The sequence below is a fragment of the Podarcis erhardii genome, assembly GCF_964252035.2.
Source record: "Podarcis erhardii genome assembly, chromosome: 4".
In the NCBI taxonomy this organism is placed as follows: domain Eukaryota; kingdom Metazoa; phylum Chordata; class Lepidosauria; order Squamata; family Lacertidae; genus Podarcis; species Podarcis erhardii.
This window is the reverse complement of record NC_138508.1, coordinates 24,657,584-24,675,595: the sequence shown is the minus strand read 5'-3', so window position 1 is coordinate 24,675,595 and position 18,012 is coordinate 24,657,584. Positions and strand designations below refer to the sequence as shown.

Here is an 18,012-nt window from a genome sequence, read left to right as displayed (position 1 = left end):
CTGGTTTTGTTAGGAAACTTCTCTTAGCAGGCTACAGAGTTCAAACCTCATGATGATACTGCAAAAATCTCTCATTCATTTTCAAAAGAAATAATACATCATTTAGCCTGTTTAACTGATTAATAAGTTAAGTTTTTATCTAGGATAAAGAATACATTAAATTCCACGTATTAAATCACTAAATGAGTGCTTCCTAGTCATAATGAACGGAGTGATACTTATCTGCATAAAGCAGTGATTTTATTTACCTCAAGTTTACTTTCTGAAACAATCCTGCGGATTTGGCCTCTCTGCCACTGATTCAGATCATGTACATAAGCAGCACAATTCATATCAATTTTCCATTCAACTGTTTCTCTTTCTGATTCCAAGTAAGTGGCTGCCATCTTTTCCTGTAAACTAATATTATAAGTAGCCAAATAGACAATCAAATCTACGTTGCCAGTATTGTTCTGAAAGAAACATACTTTTCTAAAGGTTAAAGATACAGTAGGGTCAATAATTTATTTAACTGTTAAGATTACAACTGTACATTATTTTCTAGTCTTGAAAATAATGCACAGTTGTGTGTTTAGAACCCGCGCTTCACCATTTAGTTCCAAGGACTTTAACAAATATGACATTAACACAAAATAATTAGCAATATTTCTAAAGGGGAACACATAAAACATGAAATCATAGACAAAGCATCAATAAAACTGTACATGGGATGTCATTCCACCCCATGGACCTTAATCAGCAGCAGTAGCACAAGAAGGGACTCATCTCAAAACGTTCTTTCAAATATTTAAACCCCAGTTGATCAGGGCTTTCTTTATATGTCATCATAAGCACCTAATAATTGGCAATCAATGCAATTCTTTTAGACTCTGTTATATGAAACCAGACAGTGGTGCCCATTAACCAATGGTGCATTTCACAACATCTGAACCTTTTTCAAAGGCAGCACCACTTAACAACACATCCACTCTATCGTCCACTCTAGTTCATATAAAGTGCCTAACTGCAGCTAGACTCTCTCTGTTTGGGAAAGCCTATAGCCAATGAACCAGCTCAAGCAGAGAATAGTCATCCCTAGCTACAGAACCCACCCAGGCTTCTAGTGACAATATAGCCTCTAGGAGCAACTCAAGCTACGCACCTACTTTTTCAAGAGGAGTCCAACCTCATCTAGAACAAGGTACCTCTTCAAACCCAGTATCCAAGAACCCACAACAACTTTGTTTTGTATGGTTTCAACCGACCCACAACCAGCCCATACTGCCTCTTCCGAGTCAGATGGAAGAAGGGGAATTTTCATGTCTGCGTATTTGATGATACTTTACTCCAACTCATTTTTGTCAGCAGCTTCATACAGATGTTAAATACCATGGGAGTTGGGATCAAACCATACAGAATCCTGCAGGTCAGTTTCCACATGGCTGAGCAACAAAACCCCCATTACTGTTCTCAGAAAGCACCCCCAGCAGGTAGAGTGGAATCCACTACAAAGCCATGCCTCCAGCCCTAAACCACCAGAGCTTCTCCAGGACACTGTGGTCAATGGTACAAAAAAACACAAAGTTCATAAACCATAACCAGGGCTGCATTCCCTGCATCCTTTCTTCCAGATAATTTGCTCCTAGTATGCTTGTAGCTGAACTCCCACCATCATCTTGAGCACATTGTCCAAACAGAACACGGAGCACTTAGCTTGAATGTTCCCTTCGCAGAGTAGGCAGGAGCAGGCCTGAAAGAGTTGGTTACTTTCTTCCAATGTTTATGTCAGGTAAAGGGATGAAAGGACCATAAAATCTGGTCCATCCCAGTTCTGCATGAGGATAAGACCAAGTCTTTCCTGTCCCCATGCATGTGTATGTCTATCTATTCTATCTATTAATCCATCCATCTATGTAAAATATTTTTCTGTCTTTAACTTTCAAGCATTGGCGTGCCAGCCACCCACAATCGGAAGTGGCCAACATGCTGGGTGTCTTCCCATTAGTACACTTTAATCACAAATCCAGCAATCCTGGGAATGACACAAAATTCTGTGGTCCTCAGGGGGTATTTTACGGAAAAAAGCATGGCACACTGGCAGCAAAGTCTCCTTTCTTAGTTTAATGGCTATTTTCATCATCCTGCAGGAGCTCTGGAACATGTAGAGTTAAGCAACAACAATTGTCAAAAATGAAAAGAACCAAAAAGCATGAAGTGCTCTGACCCAGGTCGTGGGAAAAGGAACCTACCTTTTCAGAATCTGTTCTGATGACATCAAATGCACGTAGAACTTGCTTGGGGACACAACGTGACTAATTCGCACTTGCAGTTCTTTGCTGCAATCTAATTTTGTACCTTCAAACTGTATCGACTCTTCATTCCCAGGCTGTAAATTATCTCCATGAGCTTTGAATAATTCTTCTGGAGTAGGATCCCAAACTTCATGATGTGATTCAGTAATCATTTTGGTGTCACTGTAGAATTTGGTTTTATTTAGTTTTTTGTTTCATCTGCCAGTATCAGACAAATAGAAGCAGAAATGCCCTCCACAAAACATGACCCGCAAGTTTTAAACAAAGACCTGGTTGGCATGTTAACATTAAGCCAAACCATGGCTAAGTGTAAACAAACAAGAGTGATGGTTTACAGGGGGAGGGGGAACCCCACAATGTCACACTACCCTTGCTATGCACAAACTTCTGGTTGTGGTGTGATTTGTCTTGCTCCAAAATGAACCATGAGCTGTGAACCAAGGTTTGTTTCTTGGCTTAGTATTCAGTTTGTTTGGAGTGAGACAAAATCGTGAGTCTAGGTTTGTACACAACGCTAAGCCAAGCCATTTAAGCACTACCTGAGATGACATTACATACACTTCACTGAGAAATATTAGGCTGCTCGAATTCAGAAGTTGCAAAAATATTATGAGCATGTTGAAGTTAATGAAGCAGCACACTCACCTTAATATATAAGATGCCAGACCTTCTTTAACCAAGAGGCTGTTAACACTCCAAGATGCCTTTGGTGGCACACATACACTTTCATAGAGCTCAACAGACAGAATATTGTCTTCAGATTTTTCTAGATGTAGTTGAAAGAGGTTTAAGTTCAAAATGTCAAAGGAAAAAAAATTAGCCACGGGTGTTGGGGAAAGGAGGCAGCATGATGAAGGTCATAGTTGCGAACCATTTTATTTTACTTCATTATGTTGGGGATTTTATTGCTTTTACCTACTGTGGTTTTTAATTGCTTTTGCATTTTGTAAGCTACCTTAAAAAGTTACGTAGAAAGGTGAAGAACAAAGAAAATCAATTATTAAGACCAGAAGGCTCCTTCGAGACGATTACTTAATAAAATGTAGTGCCTGTGTATTTCTGTGACAGATAATTTAAGTCTCTGCATTAAAAAACTGGATTTTTTAAAACAAGTGTTCTGAAAGTCTGATATTTCCAAAGATCCATATTCTTACAAATAATTTTATCTAATTTGTCACCAAAATGGTCGTGTGATGTAGGTTAATCAGATACTGTGACTTAAGAGTTAGCCAGGTTTTATGGCTGAATTCCAAATACCTGCCCCTCCTCCCAACTGGAAAACCATTGATCAGGTTGGGAATAAGCTGCCCCGGTGTTGCTGGCTGGACATATCTGAGCACCCAGCTAATCCAATTAGGTAGGGAAAGGGAAATAGTCCTACACTGATGACAAGAGCAGCAAGCAGTCCTAACAACATTAAGGAGAAATTGAGAATTTCCCTGACAGGCTGGATGGGAGGCACTGTCCCTATCAAGTTGCTGTCCACTGAATGGATGATTTGGTTTTTGAGACAGCAACTCTATTTGGCTCTCAAATACTGAGTAAGTTACTCAAGACAGGCGAACACTTACCAATAATAAAGCAGAGCATACATTTATCTTGAATTAGTTCTTCAAATCTGTCCTTTGATTTACTACTCCATTCATTAGCTCCTTTATTTGGTATGATATGGGCCAGCTTGCACCTGATGGCCTAAATTATAAACCCAATTTGTTTATTTAGTTTCAATGCCATCGTTCCTTTAGTGAAATTTCAGTGTGCTTACACAGGGCTCCCAGCAATCTCTAATCTAGGCAACAATTAAGTATGCATCTCCTGTCGTACTTTTTTGCTATAGCACAAAGTATTCTCGGACCCACTGCTGAGCCACAGGGTGCCTACCTTTCGCACAACAGCAACTTGCCCCGCTCTTAAAACATGGCACTTGTGTGAAAATTTCTTTGGCTCTGCATGTGTTGGAGGGGAGATAGATTCTTAGAGAAAAGCTTGACACACAGCTCACTTCTATCTATTACATTTATCATATTGTTAGAATTTAGTGGACACAGAATTACACTTTATCAGAGGAGATAATTCACAAGCATTAGGAACTGAACTCCAAGCTGCGCAGAAGGTGCTTTGTCAGGAATACAGGGCATTCTGCATATTTAGATTTACTTCATGCGGGATGCAGTTCTAACTTACCTTTGCTGGGAGAGCTAAAAACTCATCTTTGATTTTACGCATGTCTTGCACATTTATTTTAGCAGTGTTCCCAAAGTCAACATATTTGACCTCAACTTCTTGGTGGCCTGGCAATCCTTTAGAAAACATTATGCGGTTAGGAATCAATGATACGTGGACATTATGAAATTATAGGAAATATTTGTGTACACCTACAACAATAACAGTCTCAGTCCAGCCGTACCTCGGTGATTGAGGTGCAGCATTAAGGGGAGCGATGTTACTGCAGATATATGTAATGCTATCCAAGCTCCACACACAAACTTTTAAATCAACATCACTTCCTTCAAAACCATCCATCAAATACTGCATGCATGGCAATTTTTAATAATGGCAATAGCAACACATAAGAGTCAGATGCTCTTTTACATTATTAAACCAAGAGAATTCATTAGCCTGTTTTTCAATAAAATTCTATGGTTTTATATGTTATATTAAAAAAAACTAAGAACGGTAGCATGTTAATGAACAAGTTATGGCACCCCATATCAGAAACGGCAAACCATGGTTTAACACTTGCCCCACAGATCAGAATTAAAACCTAAATTTTGAAGTGAGTTTCAAATTCTCATTTGGAGCTCAACTGTGAACCATCGTTTGCCTGTTTTGGCTGCAACTTCAACCTGCCTACGGTTTAGCACAAACTAGAAAAGTCGAGCCATGTGGCTATTAAACCCTGCTTCATTGTAGGAAAGATGGGTGTATTACTTGGACAAAAGAAATCACAGCGGGAGAATGAAATGGGAAAAACCAGCATTCATTTAAAACAGAAAATGAATTAAATAGGTGTCTTGAAAATATCAAGGTGATTTGATGGGGGGAGGGAATCAAAACAAAAGTCCTCTAACCTAATACTACAGTTACTTACCAATAACCTGTGCCCTGTACCAAACTCCATCCTCTTCGAATTTTGCTATGCATGGTTGACCCTGGACTGGACAGAGAATTTCCAAGCCAACTCTGCTGTCATTTTTATATACTTCCTCAACTTTGCTCAGAAAAGCTGCAAATTCTGGACCTTCTTCTACCTAACACAATGGAAACAGTATTAATCACTATGGATTGTAGTCAACACACTCTTACTAAATATTACATCACACAGAAAGTCAAACTGATGCACTCTGTACCTAAAGTACTCGATTTTACATCTGCTGAAGAAATTGGGGAAAGTGGCACATGACACACTGAAGCCAGACTGATGCGTGAAGATGCCTATCAGACAGCTGAGAAAAGGCAGCTGATATGGGAGACTTGCTCAGCTGACATTGCAAATTAATCGCATGCAAGGTGGAAAGCTCTTAAGCTCTTTCCATGCCGAGTTTTTCTGGCACGGCAAGAGTTTTTAAGCTCTCTGCCTTGCTAACTGGGCTTTGGGAGGATCTCGCATGGGCTCATCAGCCCCGTAACATCTCATGAGAACCTCTCAGAGCCCAATAAAAGCAAGGCAGAGAGCTAAAAAAGTATCTGCCTTGCTTCAGGGTGGTGGTGGTGGTTAAGATTCCTTTAGCGTGCTGGCTCCGGGAAGGAAGATTACTTGTGCAGGGGTAGTTCCTAAGGCAGCTGTGGCTTCATGTCCCTGGAACATAATCCCCATTTAGGTTCCGAGTGATCTGTATATAAAACAAGCACTAGAAAAAGATCTATTAATGTATTTTATACATCTGAAATGGTAACTTGAAAAACATACTACTCCCAATTTCCAGCAATAAACTTACCTTTTTATGTTCCAAAATAGAAAGTGTAAAGCATTTCAGGAAGCATTTCTTTTCTTTTTGTAAAATAATTTTTATCAATTTTCCATTAATAATATTCCAATTAATAACAAAATTAATAACAAATCAAATCATATCATACCAAATCTCAGGAAGCATTTTTCAATAATGTCAACACAAAAATTAAATATACTGAATAATACTTACTAGCTGAATGTAGAAATCACCTGGGCTAGTAATATAACTAACAACAATGGTGACTTCTGTATTTTCCTCTGGTATTGCAGGTGCCCAGTACTGCAGGAATTCAATGTTTTCAGGTTGATCAGAAACTTCAGCACGAAACCTAGTAAAGTAAGAATCTAGAATGAACTGCTGAAGTCAGCCACAAGAGGAAGTTTTCTATGGCCCCCCCCCCACTGCCTTTTTCTATAAAAATAGGTGCCAGTACTCACAATGAAGTTGTTACAGTAAGTGCCACATTTTTTTAACAAAACAAAAAGAGAGGTGCCGACACTGTGTACCCTTGAGCACCCCTTGAAAAAAAGCACTGGCTTCCACTGAATTCCGCAGAACCAATTTAATGACCTGCATTTGAAACACATTTGAGAAGGCGCAAGACATACTGTATTTCCCCTTGTACAAGACTATTTTTTCCTAAATTTTTGAAGTTTAAAATAAGAGGTCGTCTTATACATGGATAGTGCATTTTCGTAATTTTAGGTTAAGAAATAGAGGTCGTCTTGTACATGGGGGCGTCTTATAGACGGAAAAATATGGTATTTGTGTGCAAGACTGCAGGCAAAGCATGACAATATAGGAACACGCACAGCCAACAGTTTCCTCTTTCCTGACTTTCTAGTGTTGCCCTTTTCTACTTTACTCTGCCTTCGCCCAGTTGCAGCCCCACAAGAACAAATCAGCAAACAAAACGAAATGCCCATGACCAGTAAGTAGGAACAAGGTCTGAAAGTTACTGGGCAAGCCCAAGCAGTTTATTTCATGAGATGGAAATGAAATGCCATTATTTGGCAGGTTGAGTAGGATATGCAGATATTGGGAAGGATCAGATTGATTCTTCACTTACACAGAGACGCCTCCTTCAATTCCATGTCTCTGGTAGAGGCACTGATCAGTTTAAAGATATAAACTATGGGGCTAACATGCTTATATCCAGATTTCATATTACTGTATCTTAAGAAAAACATAGCATTTGCATTTTAAAATAAAAAATTGAATCATAAGACATTTATCCACTCTGGAAGGTGGGGAAATAAACTGAACAGATTAAGGAAAACAGGATGATGGGAAAATGGCGAAAACTGACTTTAGGTCCCTTCCAGTACCACAATTCTATGATTCTCCATTCTCACCCTCACTACACCAGATCTTTTAAAAAAAATATTTAGGTTAGTGGTATTTAACAGCTAGCGGGCTTTAGTCAATTTGTGGCCAATTCTTGCTCTCTGTTATAAAGGAATAGTCGTACCTTGGCTCCCGAACGGCTTTAGTATTCAGTTTGAATGTGAAAAATAAAGTGGCTGAAAGCCCAACTGGAGAGAACAATCTAGAATTTTAGTAATTAAGCATTTGTAGCTAATCATGCCAGCAGCAGAGAAAAATAAGATGTTATCATCTTAATCCAGTCTTTATAGCAGACATAACCTCCCCCAACACATAATCACACTCACCTAAAGTGTGTTTCATGATTTCAAGTTTTAATTAAGTACATTTTAAAAAATAACCCTATTTTATCTCTAACCCTGAAATGCTTTGTATTGCATATACCTTGCCAAGTCCATAAAAACTAAAGCATCTCTGAGAGATACAGGCATGTCACTACTTATTTTGTTTGCTGGTGGTTTCATCAGATCAACAATAAGCACACCATCCTCTTCTCTGAAGACTTTCATTAGAACAGCTTTGTTTTTTACCATTTTCAAAAATTCTGTCCTTGCTTTTCTGCTCCAACCTTCAGCCTATTGCAGAGGGAGAGAGAAGTTCAGAATCCTATCCACCTGTAGACTTTAGGATTTAAGTACAGTACCAAGAACTACTAAATACCCAATATGTAACAAAACTCAGGACTTAACCACACTGTTATGTACATTGCATGGCATCCAAACACATCAAGACTTTTAAAATAATAATTCAGACACCATACCACACCAATTAATTTTTTCCAAAGTGAACTAGCAATGTTTACTCATAACTGTTCTTTGAATGTGTATTCTGTGCAATCACAAATAGGAATGATCTGTGCGGAAGACAGGTTGAATCTTCTAAAACATGGGTAGGCAAACTAAGGCCCGGGGGCCGGATCCAGCCCAATCGCCTTCTAAATCCAGCCTGTGGACGGTCCAGGAATCAGCGTGTTTCTACATGAGTAGAATGTGTCCTTTTCTTTAAAATGCATGTTTGGGTTAATTGTGGGGCATAGGAATTCGTTCATTTTCCCCTCCCCCAAAATATAGTCTGGCCCCCCACAAGGTCTGAGGGACAGTGGACTGGCACCCTGCTGAAAAGGTTTGCTGACCACTGTTCTAAAAAGTTAGGCACATTAGGTTATTATCTTTATTGAGTACAATACAAGAATTACATCATTACGAAGGAAGGGAAAGCCATCTCATTCAGGAAAAGTCAGAATATGAACATTCAATTGTTTCTTAAAAAAAGGTATTCTCTAACTTCTCTAAGAATGCAGAAGTCCAGACAATATAGTTCTTACTTACTGAATCTTTGGGAACAATGTCCTTCAGGGAGCACTGTAGTGCTAAATGATTTATACCACTAAGTTGTGCCTCTATATGTATGTCAGGTTTCTTCACAACCAAGCAAAAGTCTTCAGTCACTATATATTCTAGAGTGATATGTTCTGGATTAATGCCAATGTTATTTGGTACGCTTGATGGCAGAAAGAGAAGATAACAAATATTATTTCTCAATATAAGCTTAGAATAAAATGCTTCAACATCAATAGGCAGATTTTTTAAGTCTAAAAAGTTTTCTGTTTAAGGGATGCTTTACTGGGAACAACTGAACTGCATTATTCAAAAGAGATCATAAAAGGCAAATCAGCAAAATATTTCCTATCTGCTCTAATTAAGATCGTTTTATAATAAGTTGTTTTAGACCAGCTCCAACTATAATCTACTCTGACAACGGCTCTTCAGTTAAATGGATCAGATGATGGGACAGAGCTCTGTAATAACCCTCGAGATGCTCAGGAATTGAACCCAAGGTTTTCCATGTGCAAAATAATCAAGCTGTTGGGTGGCTCATACAACTGATAACCCCCAAGTTAAGACTACTGAAGTATGTTGTACGTGAAGTTAAAAACAATTTGGAAACGTCAGAACCAAGGGAAGCCAATGAGCTCATCCTGGAGTCATTGGGGTGGGGGTGGGGATTTGCAATTTTCTCTCATTACACACCAATGTAGTTCTGCATACATGTCCCCTAAACCAGTGTTCCCCAACCTTGGGTCTCCAGCTGTTTTTGGACTACAACTCCCATCATCCCTCGCTAGCAAGACCAGTGGTCAAGGATGATGAGAATTGTAGTCCAAAAACAGCTGGAGACCCAAGGTTGGGGAACACTGCCCTAAACAAGCAGAAACCATGATATCATTTGTGCATGGCAAACTGACAGGCATAGGACCACCCAATCTGGAATATGAACCGGGGCCTATGTGAAGAAGGCAGGAAAGGTCTATTTGTAAAATTCCCCTAAACTTGGTTTTACGGTGGTCTGGGCCCTAGTTAAAATATTTTAATCAATAATTGGGTGGGGGAGGAAGAACCGGATTCTATGCACAGACTCAGATTACATAATCCATCTACCATAAATGGATGTAGAAAAATCACATGTTCATGGAGGACCTACATGCAAAATTCACATCACCACATGCAGTTAAGAGAAAGCTAGCTTGTGATTTTTTTTTTTATATTTAATGCCCGAACACTATTTGAATCACATCAGCAATTAACTGAGCAAATTACGCACTCTTATTGTTGTTCATTTCTGCCTTATAGAGATTGTTTTTACAGCAGGTTGTCTTGAGATTCTCCTGCACAAGGCAATGAACATCCCTAGAAATTGGTGCACCTTATACATTGCCACTAGAAAGCAATATGGCAAAACCACCGTGTGGCAAATAAAGGCAAAAAAGCATACCTTGAAATAATCAAAGCTTCAATATGCCCATAGTCCACAAGGAATATTTTCATCATTGCTATATCACAAATTTTGTACTTTGTTGGACCACGGGGCTTCAGCTCGTTTGTCTTCTGCAACGGCATCAGTTCAATGATTTTTCCACGACACCACATCCCATGTTCCTTGCTTTTAACATAGATTCTTGAACCTGAAATAAGTTTCAGTACACAATTTGTTGCAAAATATTCTCATTGAGAGGAACATTTGAGATTAGGCAATCTATCACAGCAGCCATTTTTGGGTGGTATCCTCAAGAGACTGATTTCCAAATGAGTTCCTGGGTCCAAAATGACTGCAGACCTCTACTCTACAATATTAAAAGGTTACTTAGTAAAACCCACAACATATATCCCCCTCACTGGAATAAAAAAAGCAAAACTCTGAAATTATATAAACACTATTAGTCAAAAGATCTGAGAAGTGTTGTTACCTAGTTCCAAAATGTCACTAGGGTAGGACCTTTTATGATTGCAGAATTGCCTCAGAGTTTTTTCCAAACGAACAGCTGCTTTCTTCTGTGAAACTTTTCGAACGTAGAAGTGGCAAGGATTTAGAACACTGCTGACAAAAACTAATTCTGGAGCATCTGTGTGGTACACAGTGGGTAAGAAAGGTAATGTAACAGTGAAGGAAGATCATAGGGAACATTTATGCACACTACTGAAAAGCAACATTTTGAGACAGTACAAGTTAATATGTTTGTATTGTTACAGAAAGGGTGACATGCACATTCTGAAAGGATTTGGTGCTCATTTCTGAGAAATGATTTGAACACACCAATGAATGTGCAAACATGCCTTTAAAATATGCTTCTTCACTTAATCGATCAGTACTTTATTAATGAAATCAATTATGTAATAACTGATTTCATTAATAAAGTCTTGATTGATTGGTAGATTCCTTCTACCTGCAGCCTATGTAAGAATAACAATGCATCAAGAGCAGGTTGCTATGTACTTGTAAGAATATTGTTTTAAAAACAAAGGGAATTAGCCACACAACTCTGGCAACCGGCTGGAAAGTTCTACTCACATTCTTGATCATCTTCAATGATTTCTTCAATTATGACATCTGGAGTGGATGCTGTCTGAGGTAAAGCAGAAATGCATTTCTGAGCGAATGGAGGAGTCATTTCTTGGAGGTGGGTGTAATTTCCTTCAAGACATGCATCAGATTCTGGCAGAAGAGCAACTGTGCCAATGTCTTCAACAAGCGGTTCAAGGTTTACACTTATATGAGATGGAACATCAGTTCTGAATTCCTCTTCCATATTGCTCAGTTTTAGAAGGCTGCCTTCAAAACTGCACCTAGGTTGACAAATTGTTCAGAAAACTTATCTTAAACAGTAGCCATCACTAACATGGAAGAGCAAACACTCGGTAGAAATAATAAAGTGCCTATAGGGTTTCAAGATGCACATGTAACACCCATTAATATTTCAGATCCATTAGGTTTGGAGAGGAGTAAAAGACAGGGCTGCCCTTTTTCTATATTGATGCTGGAACTGTTGACATGTGCAGTCAGATAGAAAAGGGATATTTACAGTTTTGTTCATGAACCAAAAGAATTTAAACTAGTTTTGCATGTGTTGAGACCTGAAACTACATCATCATCATCACCACCACCACTGAAATTAATAAAAATAATTAATAGTTTGGGTAGAATTTTAGGGTATATAATTACTGAATGAATCTGAATGAATGCTACTTCATGTGTTGACTGCTCATTTTGTTGGTACTCAGAGGTTATTTGGATTCCAAGAGATATTTCTCATATGAATAAAATGAATTTAAATCAGATGAAAAAATGTGATTTCCAGTGATCTGGAAAGACAAGCATTCCTTATTAGTATTCAGGGTTAAGTTAAAACACCCAAGATGAATACTGTTCCACGGATATTAAAAATACTTTGTTCCCAAAGTGTATTTTCAATATATTAATGGGACATTTTGGAAGTTTTATGCGGGATAACTCACCACCCTGCTTGTCACATAAGGGAATGCAGCTGCTAGGATCAGAAAGAGGTTTTAATTTTCCAGATATTAGGTTATATCTTAAGATCGACTTGTTGGCATGTGTAAGTTTCTATAGCCTGCTCCAGCTAGGATGTCTTCCCCAGCATCACAGGGCTATCTACTACTAAATGACTAGTAAAAGGTATCATTTTGATTTGCTGTATATTATTACTTACTGTTTTTTGGGGTTTTTTATGCATTGATATTACTTGCACACAATCTTGAAGAAAACAGCATCCTAAAACATGGCGTATTATTAGTAAGCAAGTCCTAGGCTTTTAATTATTATTTTTGCACACTACATAGCAACTCAGCAATTTTTAAGCATAATTCATGACTACAAAACTAATAAGGTTTTCCAATTATATCCAAGCTATCAAAAATCCTATTCATTATCAGAACCTCAGAACTATTTGAGCATTATTCTCCAGTTTACTTCTGTATTGTTTCTAGGTAAGCTGTTTAGTTTCTACCCCGGCATATTTCCAAATAAAAAATATCCCATATTACTGAAGTACCAGATGAGGCACAATGATGAATGCTGAGAAAATTGATAAACCTGCAGGTGCCATTTTTTTATATATAGGAAAATTAACACCGCAACAGAAGTACTTACATGTTAGGTGTATCAGGAAAAAAATTCCCCAGGTTTTCTAACATGGGGTTAATCTTTTCAGAGTCCATGTGAAACCTGTATTAGATATACAGGAAGTTCAATTGTTTGCAACCACAATAATTCATTCAGGACAACAGCAATTTTGTAACACCATAAATCTATTTACTACATTCATAGCACAGTTTTATGTTAATGCCTCAAGATCACAATCAGGTTTAAACTGCAAAAACCCACAATCAGAATTACTCCCAAAAAACAAAACAAATTCCTTCCAGTAGCACCTTAAAGACCAACTAAGTCAGTTCTTGGTATGAGCTTTCGTGTGCATGCACACTTCTTCAGATACACAGACCAACACGGCTACCTATCTGTAACTGTTCCCCAAAAACAAAAACACGTGATAACCACCACCATGTATGCCACAAGTAAATACAGCAATAAAAAGCATTAACAGTAAAAACCATTTAAGAAACTCCTGCTCTAAAGGCCTTCCCGGTTGGCTTTTAAAAAATGTTTTAAAGCATCCAGTTAAATGCCAAAATTGGCAGTGTTGTGGTGACTGCCAAGCGTATCTAGTGAGTCCTATTTTATAGATTAACTTACGCTACCGAGAATGACCTGCCCTGTGCATAAGTAGAACTTATTCCCTAAAAGGTGGAAATCTGATGGGATCATCTCTCCAAGCTCTCAGAATCTAGGAGGGGGTATATAGGTGAAGGTTCTCTATAAGGCATGGTGGGTAACCTTTTTTTGGCTCAACCACAGACATTCACCTTTGGCCAAACCTCTGGGAGCTGCATGCCAGCAGTGGGTGTGGCCACCAGTGTATGTACATGGACATGTGTGCACATGCAGAGACACTCCCACTCAGTTAATTTATGCATGTCAGCTAACATGGGAGGGGGACCACCCATTTTCCGGTTATCAAGCCATCAATTTAAGGGCTGAGGAGGGGGTGATCTGCATGCTCACTGGGAGTTAATGAGAGTTGTAGTCCAAAACATTTCTAATGCACCAGGCTGATAAGATCCCCCATATAGCATGCTGAACTCCAGACCTCCTGCAAAGGGTCGAGTGAAGTATATGCAACTCTTAATTTTATTTATCAGTTCTACAAATTCAGTATGGTTTTTTTAAAGGTGCAGTATGGCGATATTTTTAAAGGTGCAGTAACTCTGCTATCCATACTAAGTAATTCTATGAATGCTTACCTTGGAAGTGCTCTTTTTTTCAGACGATCTAGTTTTAAGACTTCTTCCTCCAAAGTCATTTTTAAGTTGCAGAGAACCTAGAATAAGAACACCCTAATTTAATTTACAGTAAAATAGAGCAACTAATGGGAGCTGAACGTGGTCTTGAACACTGGAGAGTTAGTGTGAAGTTAGTGATGTCCCATTTGATTTCAAAGGAAACAATTTCAAAGGAAACAAGAAGTCCTGGCTGGTGCACACATTGCTGCCCTAAAGATTTCAGAAAGGATGGTTCTGGAAAGGCTGCAGAAGTAGCCGTTGCTCTGGTCAAGCATGACTTAGGAAAGCTGAAGGCAGATGCCAGGCCTAATATGCTGTAGAGCAGTGTTTCCCAACCGTTTTTGGGCAAAGGCACACTTGTTTCATGAAAAAAATCTCGAGGCACACCACCATTAGAAAATGTTTAAAAAATTAACTCTGTGCCTATATTGACTATATATAAAGTAACTCTCTTTAATAGGAATCAAATAAACACAAATATAGTATTTTATAATTACTTTATTATGAAATAGTAAGTAAACAGAAATATGAAAAATTATAAAATACTTTATTCAGTGCGCAACCTGGGCCTGTTTGGCTGAAAGTAATGCAAAATGGATTAATCCATTCCAGACATTTAAAAACAACCCCTAAAACAGCAATTTAACATGAATTTTACTATCGATAAAGACCATTGATCCATAAAATGAAAGCAATAAACAATGTACTGCAGTCACACAATCAGTCAATCAATCAGTCACAAAAACAAAACAAAAAAGTCAGAAAGACAAAAATGCAAAATAAACAGCAAAAGCAGACAGACCGCAAAACAGAAGCATGGCACGCAAAATGGAGCACGTTTGGCTTCTGAAAAATGTTCGCAAACCAGCCCACCAGCCCACCGCCTTCCATAACCAGTCTTCAGCTTCCTTGCCTATAGCGGGGGGGGGGGGGGAATTAGTTTCGGTCACTAACAACTGGAATCGAGCTGCGTGGCTGCTTTGCTTGCAATTCCCAACCGCACTCCTTGCAAAGAGGTGGGCCGGCCATGCAATTTAAAGGAGATGGAATCCCAGCCCGCGCCCCTGCCCCGCGCAGTCCAGTCTCGAGGCGCGCCCACCTGCCCGCCGGCAGCGAAGCAGCGAGCGGGCCTCCTGCGCCGTCCGCCTGCGGCTCAGGCACTCCTCCAACAGCGGGTGCCGGTAACGTTTCGGGAAGCGGTGCTTCGCCACAGTTGGCCGGCCTAGGAAGAGGCCCCGGTAGACCCGGGCTTCGGCTCCCTGCTGGACCATCTCCAGCCCCGCCATGGGCGGAACAGCCGCTGCCTCGGACTCGGCGCCGCCCGCACTCCCCTCAGCCAGCACAGCCGCCATCTTGGACGCCAACGGCCGCTCTCTCCGAGGAGGAATGCGCCTGCGCCTTTCCTCGAGAATTCTTACGTACGGCGCGGGATCGGCGAGTTGGGCCGGCGGAAACAGCCGAGTCCGGAATCTGCACTTGCCGAAAACAGCCGAGACCCGAATCTGCACTTGCCGGAAACAGCCAAGACCCGAATCTGAACCTGGCAGACTTCGCAATCCATTTGCTTCCTAGCCTCTCGCCGCCCGACTCGCCCGCCTCCCTCCCACGGCACACCAGGCAACGTCTCGCGGCACACTAGTGTGCCGCGGAACACCGGTTGGGAAACACTGCTGTAGAGAAATAAGTCTTGAACTGGCTAGGATGAATCTTGAAACTACAGTGGTACCTCGGTTTACGAACTTAATCCGTTCCTTTCGTCCATTCTTAAACCAAATCCATTCTTAAACCGAGGCACGCTTTCCCTAATGAGGCCTCCTACCATCGGTGCTGTTTGTAGACGAAGGTAAAGTTCACAAACCAGAACACTACTTCCGGCTTTGTGGAGTTCATAAACTGAATTGTTCGCAAACAGGGCTGTTCATAAATCGAGGTACCACTGTACTTCTTTGAGGACGTGGTGTAAAAGGGGGTGAATGCCTAAAATCTGTCTACAGTGGTACCTCTGGTTGCGTGCTTAATTCGTTCTGGAGGTCCGTTCTTAACCTGAAACTGTTCTTAACCTGAAGCACCACTTTAGTTAATGGGGCCTCCTGCTGCTGCCGCATGATTTCTGTTCTCTTCCTAAAGCAAAGTTCTTAACCCGAGGTACTATTTCTGGGTTAGTGGTCTGTAACCTGAAAAGTATGTAACCTGAAGCATATGTAATCCGAGGTACCACTGTATATGTATTTTAAGTGCTCTGTGCACATCCAGCTTCTGCCATGCCTTCTCAGAGGGATGGAAAGGGTTGGGACAAAAATGGTAAGCTCTTAAGATCTATGAAAATGTGCAGTGGCTTTAGGTATAAAGGAACCGAAAGAACCCTGAAAAACTAGCTGAGGCTACAGACCTAAATCAAGTGATCCTACCTTGAATGCTTCTATCACACTAAACTACTGTGACTTTTCATCAAAAAGACAATGCTTTCTGTAAAAAAAAAATTCAGTAAAAATAAAAACCAAGCCAAAGAGGAAAAATCTTCTCATGACAGCTCTGACATGAGAAATTAAAGACTAATGGAGAAAGTTCATTATTTCCACTTGCTTAAAGACATGTTTTCGTTTTCAGTCAGCTATATGGAGACTTCACTGGCTTGCAAGTTACCACAATAAGCAAATGAGTTCAATTCCTCTGCTTAATTGATAAAAAAAAAGCTAATGTAAAATGTTAGGCTACAAATAATGCTTGCAAACTCTGCAGTAGCTGCACTGTTATCATCTGGTTGTTGAAAATTGTGGTTGTATTACTGAGAACTGCTTTGAAAAGATATGTTTCCTGAAAATAGGATATAAAACTTTCAAATAGATAAATACATACATACATACATACATACATACTCAGAAGTAAAGTTAAGGAATCAAATGATTTAATAATAAGTTACCTGATTTAAATTATGGTAAGGCTTTAAGGAATGGGTTGATTTAATCTCCCTTGCCATTTTTATGGCTCCATCCAAACTGTTTATTTTCTGCATAACCGATAACTGAACACTATGTATATCAGTTATATAGTAACTGGTGTTCATTATCAGTTCTGTCTCCAGTTTCCTTTTCCTAATTGAATACAAAGAAAATCAGACCTCAGAAAAAGTTGATCACGTTACAAATAATAACTCTGAATAGTAAACTATACAAAACAAACATATAGTACTCATGTTAAAAAGAAGGTTTTGGTGATGATATTAAAATAACAAACTACAGAAAACACCAGATTTATATTTACTGGGTGATAAACAACTAAGAAATACTCAAGAGTAGATCTACTACAATGAGTGCACTCAATGGATTTCTTGAGTATGATTAATGCTGGATAGCTATCACCTATTGTCCTCATAACAAGCAACTGACTGATACTGCACACATCACACAAAAATGCATCCTTAACAGCCAGCTCTTCATGCTGAAAACATTCTAAATGCTCAAGGGCACAAGACGTGCAAGCATCCATAGCACTCCAAACAACCAACTACTGTAGTAGAAATAAAACTGCAAAAATCATAGGGGAAAAAGAGAGAGAGGTGCAAGAGGAGGAAAATTAGAAGGTGGATGTTTTGAAATATTCTTGTTTTGAATATGCAACTGCCTTTTAATTCATATGGGCATACAGAAAAGAATTGCACTAAAGGACAATTACAGCAAAGGGCAAAAA

At 39.4% G+C, this 18,012-nt stretch overlaps 1 protein-coding gene across 2 annotated transcripts in view; it reads right to left on the bottom strand.

The window, feature by feature from the left end:
- The window catches only part of RNF17 (ring finger protein 17), a 45,862-nt gene that overhangs the window by 16,678 nt on the left and 11,172 nt on the right, over positions 1 to 18,012 (bottom strand). For both annotated transcript variants that reach the window (XM_081860050.1, XM_081860051.1), the window contains 15 exons: positions 17,246 to 17,417; positions 14,287 to 14,363; positions 13,076 to 13,150; positions 11,477 to 11,751; positions 10,875 to 11,030; positions 10,403 to 10,592; positions 8,959 to 9,130; positions 8,015 to 8,205; positions 6,434 to 6,572; positions 5,383 to 5,542; positions 4,476 to 4,591; positions 3,863 to 3,983; positions 2,937 to 3,057; positions 2,229 to 2,453; positions 249 to 399 (listed from right to left, as the gene is read on the bottom strand). In XM_081860050.1, coding sequence (XP_081716176.1) covers positions 249 to 399; positions 2,229 to 2,453; positions 2,937 to 3,057; positions 3,863 to 3,983; positions 4,476 to 4,591; positions 5,383 to 5,542; positions 6,434 to 6,572; positions 8,015 to 8,205; positions 8,959 to 9,130; positions 10,403 to 10,592; positions 10,875 to 11,030; positions 11,477 to 11,751; positions 13,076 to 13,150; positions 14,287 to 14,363; positions 17,246 to 17,417 — 2,341 coding nt within the window. The remainder of the gene's footprint in view (positions 1 to 248; positions 400 to 2,228; positions 2,454 to 2,936; positions 3,058 to 3,862; positions 3,984 to 4,475; positions 4,592 to 5,382; positions 5,543 to 6,433; positions 6,573 to 8,014; positions 8,206 to 8,958; positions 9,131 to 10,402; positions 10,593 to 10,874; positions 11,031 to 11,476; positions 11,752 to 13,075; positions 13,151 to 14,286; positions 14,364 to 17,245; positions 17,418 to 18,012) is intronic.